The following is a 5,798-nucleotide window of genomic DNA, read 5'->3' on the forward strand; positions in this document are numbered from 1 at the left end:
TGTTGTTTTGGTCCAGATCCAGGCAGAAAGCCCCCCTTCACACCATTTGTCTTCTTGTGTAACAGTGAAGTTACGGGATAGCCGTGAAATCTCCCGTGACCAAACAAGCAAAGCGTATGTCTCTGAATGAACCCTTTGACGCTCTCCGCTTTAAAAGAGCTTGGATCCATCCCGTGAGACACTGCAGCTCCTCCTCTCACCATGTTCACCACCATACTGATCGGCCAGCTGGTGGGCTTATTCTCTGTGTCGGCGCTGCTGCTCCTAATCGTGGCCCACCTCGTGCGGCAATGGCGGGGCAGCATCCTGCAGGGTGGGCGAGGCCACGCTGTCCTGGTCACAGGCTGCGACAGCGGCTTTGGGCACCACCTGGCACGGCGGCTTGACGCCCAGGGTTTTGTGGTGTTTGCCGGCTGCCTGCTGCCCGAAGGCCCCGGGGCCCAGAGCCTGGCCCAGGAGAGCTCTTCCAACCTGAAGGTCCTCAAGCTGGATGTCACCTCGGACAGCGACGTTCAGCAGGCTAAGAAGAGTGTCCAGAGTAACCTAACCGAGAAAGGTGAGGGACAACAAAGGACCTTAAGATGTGTGAAACACTGCAAACATTAGGCCTTAAACAGTCTCAAAATGTGTCAAAATATCTTAAACTAAAAATATTAGGCCTTAACTGATCTCAAAGGGTCTCGAAATGTCTTAAAATGTTTTAAATATCTTTAATATTAAATATTAGGCCTTATAACTAATAAGATGCTTTAGACATTACAAATATTAAGCCTAAAAAGGTCTGAGAATGTTTTAAATGTTAATTCATGAGTTAATAATAATAATTAATAATGGCTCTATTTATATATAACCTTTAAAAACACTGTTTACAAAGTGACATGTGAGAGTGGCTTTGACAGATTAAATAAAAGCAGAGTGCTCAGATCAAATTAAAAGGCAAATTAATTAAATTGAAAAAGTGTATAAAGAGACAATACAAATAAATAAATAAATAAATGCAATATGATAATAAGAAATAGAAATAAAAAGGAAAAAAGATAAAGAAGTGACTTCACATAAAAGCAGATCTATAAGAATGGGTTTTAAGAAGTGACTTAAAAAAAGTCACTGATTCTGCTAGCCGAATCTCCTCAGGCAGGTCGTTCCAAAGTCAAGGGGCCCTGAGAGAAAAGGCACTGTCACCTTTAGTTTTAAATCTAGACTTTGGAACAGCCAGGAGGGATCACTGGCTCATATGGGGTCAACATATCTTTTATCTAGCTTGGAGTCAGACCCAGACGTGCTTTAAAAGTGATCAGTAAAATCTTAATTCTGAACTGAACAGGGAGCCAATGGAGAGTAGCCAGGATTGGGGTGATGTGATGTTGCCTTTTGGAACCGGTAAGAAGCCTAGCTGCTGCTTTCTGAATTAGTGGGAAATAGAAGAGTGACTTTTGGTTGATGCCAGAAAGAAGGGAGTTACAGTAGTCCAGTAGTGAGAAAATTCGGGCGTGAATTACTTTTTCCAGGTCGCTGTCTGATTGTATTGGTTTGATTCTTGAAATGGTTCTCAGCTGAAGGAAGCAGGACTGGATATTTTTTTAGATTTGTGGTTCAAAGTTTAGGTCAGAGTCAAACAGTACTCCCAAGTTTCTGGCAGCAGACTTCACATTTGCAGACAGAGTACCAAGGCCACTCTCTCAATTTTACTGGTAGAACTTGGGGGAGTGAACAATATGATTTCTGATTTTGAATTACTGAGCTGAAGAAAATTCTGTGCCATCCAACAGTTTATATCACTGAGGCAATCTACAACAGCAGCTAGGCTGTTTGGGTCACCAGGTCTTAGAGGAAGGTATATCTGTCTGTCATCTGTGTAGCAATGAAAATAAACATTATGTCTTTGGATAATTTGGCCAAGAGGCAGTACATAAAATGAAATGAAAATAAAATTGGACATGGATCTAAAATAGAACATTGCAGTACACCACAGGTAAGGTGATGAGTGATCGCCTATGGTGATAGCGAATGTTTTTCTAAAAGGTAGGAATAAAACCAGCCACGTGCTGTTTCTTTGATGCCAACCCAGGTGTTAAGATGGTCAATTAAAATGACGTGATCTACAGTGTCAAAGGCTGCACTTAGATCAATTTCCCCCCAGTCAGCTGCTAAAAGAATATTGTTGGTTTCTGTGAGGAGGGCAGCTTCTGTACTATGTAAAGCTCTTAAATCAAACTGGAATTTCTCAAAGATGTTATTAAGACACATAAACGCAAAACGCTGGGTTGCTACTACCTTCTCTAAAACATTTGACAGAAATGGAAGTTTATAAATAAGCCTAAAATTTAAAATTAGTAAATTTCAACATAAACATTTTGTAAGGGTAAGGTTACGCTGAACCTTACACTTACCTTATACTGTGCTTCCCTGTAGAGAGATATGCTGGAAAATCCTTGTACTTACCAGTCTGAAGATCTGTGTAAAAAGCACTGGTTTGATTTATTCCAGTTCCTAATCACTTACCTTACCATATCACTACATTACCTATCTTACTTTATGGACTGGACTGATCACACACTTTATAAGAAGGGTCAGAGCAGACTCTATCTGCTTAGAGGACTTAGGTCCTTTGGAGTGCAGGGGGCTCCCCTGAGGACCTTCTTCGACACAGTGGTGGCATCAGCCATCTTTTATGGAGTGGTCTACCCGGGCAACAGCCTCACCACAGCTGACAGCAAGAGACTTGATAAACTGAACAAGAAGGCCAGCTCTGTCCTGGGGGGTCCCCTGGTCCCGGTGCAGGTGGTGGGAGAAAGGAGGATGATGGCTAAGCTGTCATCTATGATGGAGAACGAATCCCACCCCATACATGAGACTCTGACGGCACTGGAGAGCTCCTTCAGCGATAGGCTGCTTCACCCAAAGTTTGTGAAGGAGCGCTATCGCAGGTCCTTCCTTCCTGTGGCTGTCAGACTCTATAACCAACAGCGCAGCCAGTAGACCACACACACACACACACACACACACACACACAACTGTGAAAAAATCCAAGTGCAATTTTTTTTATTAAAAAAAAAAGAAAAACGTACAATCCCTGATGTGCAATGTGTGTAAATATGTGCAATACACTGAGTACTGTGATTCCTATTTATGGTGTCTTCTATATATTTTATATTGTTTATAGTGTTTACCGTGATTACCTGTTCTAATACCAGTTCACAGAATCATCTAGTTCAGAGCCTGTTCCTAATACTTACCTCTCTGTTACAGTCTTAAACCTAGGCTTTATAAGTCTTAAATTCATCAAAACCTTAACCTAAGTCTGCCCCTTGCAGGCCTGTGGGCGGTCGTGAACAATGCGGGCATCACCGACTGGGCAGAGACTGAATGGAACTCCATCGAGGACTACCGCCACTTGCTAGACATCAACCTGCTGGGCTCCATCAGGACTAGTATTGCCTTCCTGCCACTGGTGAGGGCCTCTAAGGGTGGGTCAAGTTATTATTTAATTATTATTATTATTATTATTATTATTATTATTAGGGTTAAAGCCTGCAGTTATCTTTATGTTATCGTTCAGATTATGATTTTCCTCTGAATCTTTCGGGATAAAACACAGAAGCTACAAACACGGTTCAGGTATAACCGGGACGTCGCAAACATTTCGTGGCTCATCCTAATTCGATCCACATATGAAGCAGATATTAACGAAAAACCGACAAAATTTGAACCAGCATGTTTGAAAACTAATGGAACGAGATGAGACTTAGAATAAGAGGCTTTGTGACGTCATCGGTGTGGACTCCGTCCCTCTGTAGTGGTTAGAGATTACAAACTAGGTGTCTTTGTGTGTGTTTGTGTACCTTCTTACCTGGTAGATGTCTGTGGATCTGTTCGATTGATATTTTATCTTTTTGATCCCCATTACTTTGCCCGATTCATGAAAAAAACATGAGTGCATTCATGATCTGGGAAGGCGCCAAAAATGGGCCCGTGAAAATGTGATTAGTCACAGAAATGCGCCAATGTTTTTCGTATTTCATGGAAACTTAACCTATGGAAAATGTCATCCAAGGAAAGAAGTCACCACTAGAATTACTTAAATTCGCTTCCCTTTGTAAAACTCTGTGAATAAATAAATTTGTCACTTCAAACATGTGACACAAACAGCAAATCGTATAGCAGGAGCGCTGGTGCTTCCTCCGCTCTCTCCCCGGCCACAGCCCTCTCCGGCCGGCAGCACACAGCGGCGACTAGGCCCCCTGGAGCTGACGTGGTGGCTCTTCCTAAAATGCCAATTGAACTCGAACTCGCACTCCTCCCAATCCAAGCCGAGAGAGAGAGAGAGAGAGAGAGATGACCTACACGTGGTTTCTGCACTTCTCATTAACCCAGTCAGTTTTTTAGTGAACTGTCTATTTCAGAAAACGTGATTAAACAAGGCATTCAGATTTGCGTCTCTTTCCTTCCTCCCCCGATCTGAGTATCTCCACCCATGGCTTGAGAAATACCTTTCTGATACACAATACACACTAACATTATGTAGAAGCTAAGAGAGAGAATTATATATTATACAAATTATTATAAATACAAATTAGCCAGAAACTAATTCAAATACACATTGCAAATTTTTCAAGGTGGATGTTAAAATAAAGATTTACTGTCACAGTTGAGTTTCAACTGACTGTTTATTTAAAGTGAAAGTTATTTTGATCAGTACAGTTGACATGTGGGACTTGAAGGTTGTTTCCAGATCATGTTTATTAAAAATAATCATTTCTGAATGCTCCGTCAGGTCGGATGGTGTTTGTGTCAAGCATCTTCTCCTTCTTCAATTGCCTGAACATGGGGGCCTACAGCGTCTCCAAGCGGGGGCTAGAGGCCTTCGCTGATTGCCTGCGCGTGGAGATGGCCAGCTTCGGTGTCAAGGTCCTTATCTAATCGTATCTTACCTTGTCTAATCTTATCTTAAGTTTCAGGAACCTCCTCTCCAGGAAACTAAATGAGGATAAGGGTTAAAGGGATCTTGAACTTATCACACCCTGTTGTCCTTGTCCCTCCAGGTGAGCATCATCCAGCCGGGGAACTTCGGCCAAGCCACCAATATCTTGAAGATGAAGACAAGCTGGGACATCTGGGAGAAGCTAGATGAGGAGCGCAGAAGGGTCTTCAACCGCCAGTACATCGAGCTGGCCAGTGAGCACTTCCTGTCCATGGCCCGCTCTGGCTTCAAGGACGTGAACCTGGTAATTGACGCCATGTTGCACGCCATCACGTCCACCAGGCCCCAGTACCGCTACCTGCTGGTGTCCAAGCTGGACTCCTTCTTCTTCAGCGTCTACTTCCTGCTTCCCACTTTCCTCACCGACAACATCTTCTCCATCAGTCCCATGTACGCAAAAAGGAAAGTCATGCTCTACAAAAAGTAGCAGAAGAACAAAGAAATGTTGAATTTATTTGTTTTGCCTGTGATTATCTGCTTGTGATGAGGAGTAAAGTATTTTATCTCTGTAACCTCAAGCCCAGTTCTTCTTCTCAAGCACACTTTAACCAAGCCAATTAAATCAATTAATTAATCAACTGTTTGAAGATGTGTATGAAGATAGGTGGAAGTTGTGACATCTTGATTATTTGGCCTTAAATCTTTAACTTTCCAGTTCTGTGTCTGAGACATTAAAAGCCTTGTTTCTGCTTTCTTCTTTTGTAGTATTTTTGGGAGCCACTTGTAGGAAGGCCATGGAATTTTGCCTCTCCACTCAGAGTTGTTTCTGGGCTTAAGTTGTGCGGAGTGGGAGTAAAAGAAAGGATTTTGTAAAAGA

General features: G+C 42.5%; 1 protein-coding gene across 1 annotated transcript; it reads left to right on the forward strand.

Moving 5' to 3' along the window:
* Positions 1-201: 201 nt before the first annotated feature.
* Positions 202-5,408, forward strand: LOC307247673 (D-beta-hydroxybutyrate dehydrogenase, mitochondrial; the record flags this gene model as incomplete). The annotated part of the gene is made up of 4 exons (XM_080023797.1): positions 202-556; positions 3,315-3,467; positions 4,775-4,908; positions 5,043-5,408. The coding sequence occupies 4 exons, from the start codon at positions 202-204 to the stop codon at positions 5,406-5,408; spliced, it is 1,008 nt and encodes a 335-aa protein (XP_079879923.1).
* Between the last annotated feature and the right edge of the window lie 390 nt (positions 5,409-5,798).

This window comes from Zeus faber (assembly GCF_960531495.2).
Source record: "Zeus faber genome assembly, chromosome: 2".
NCBI lineage: Eukaryota > Metazoa > Chordata > Actinopteri > Zeiformes > Zeidae > Zeus > Zeus faber.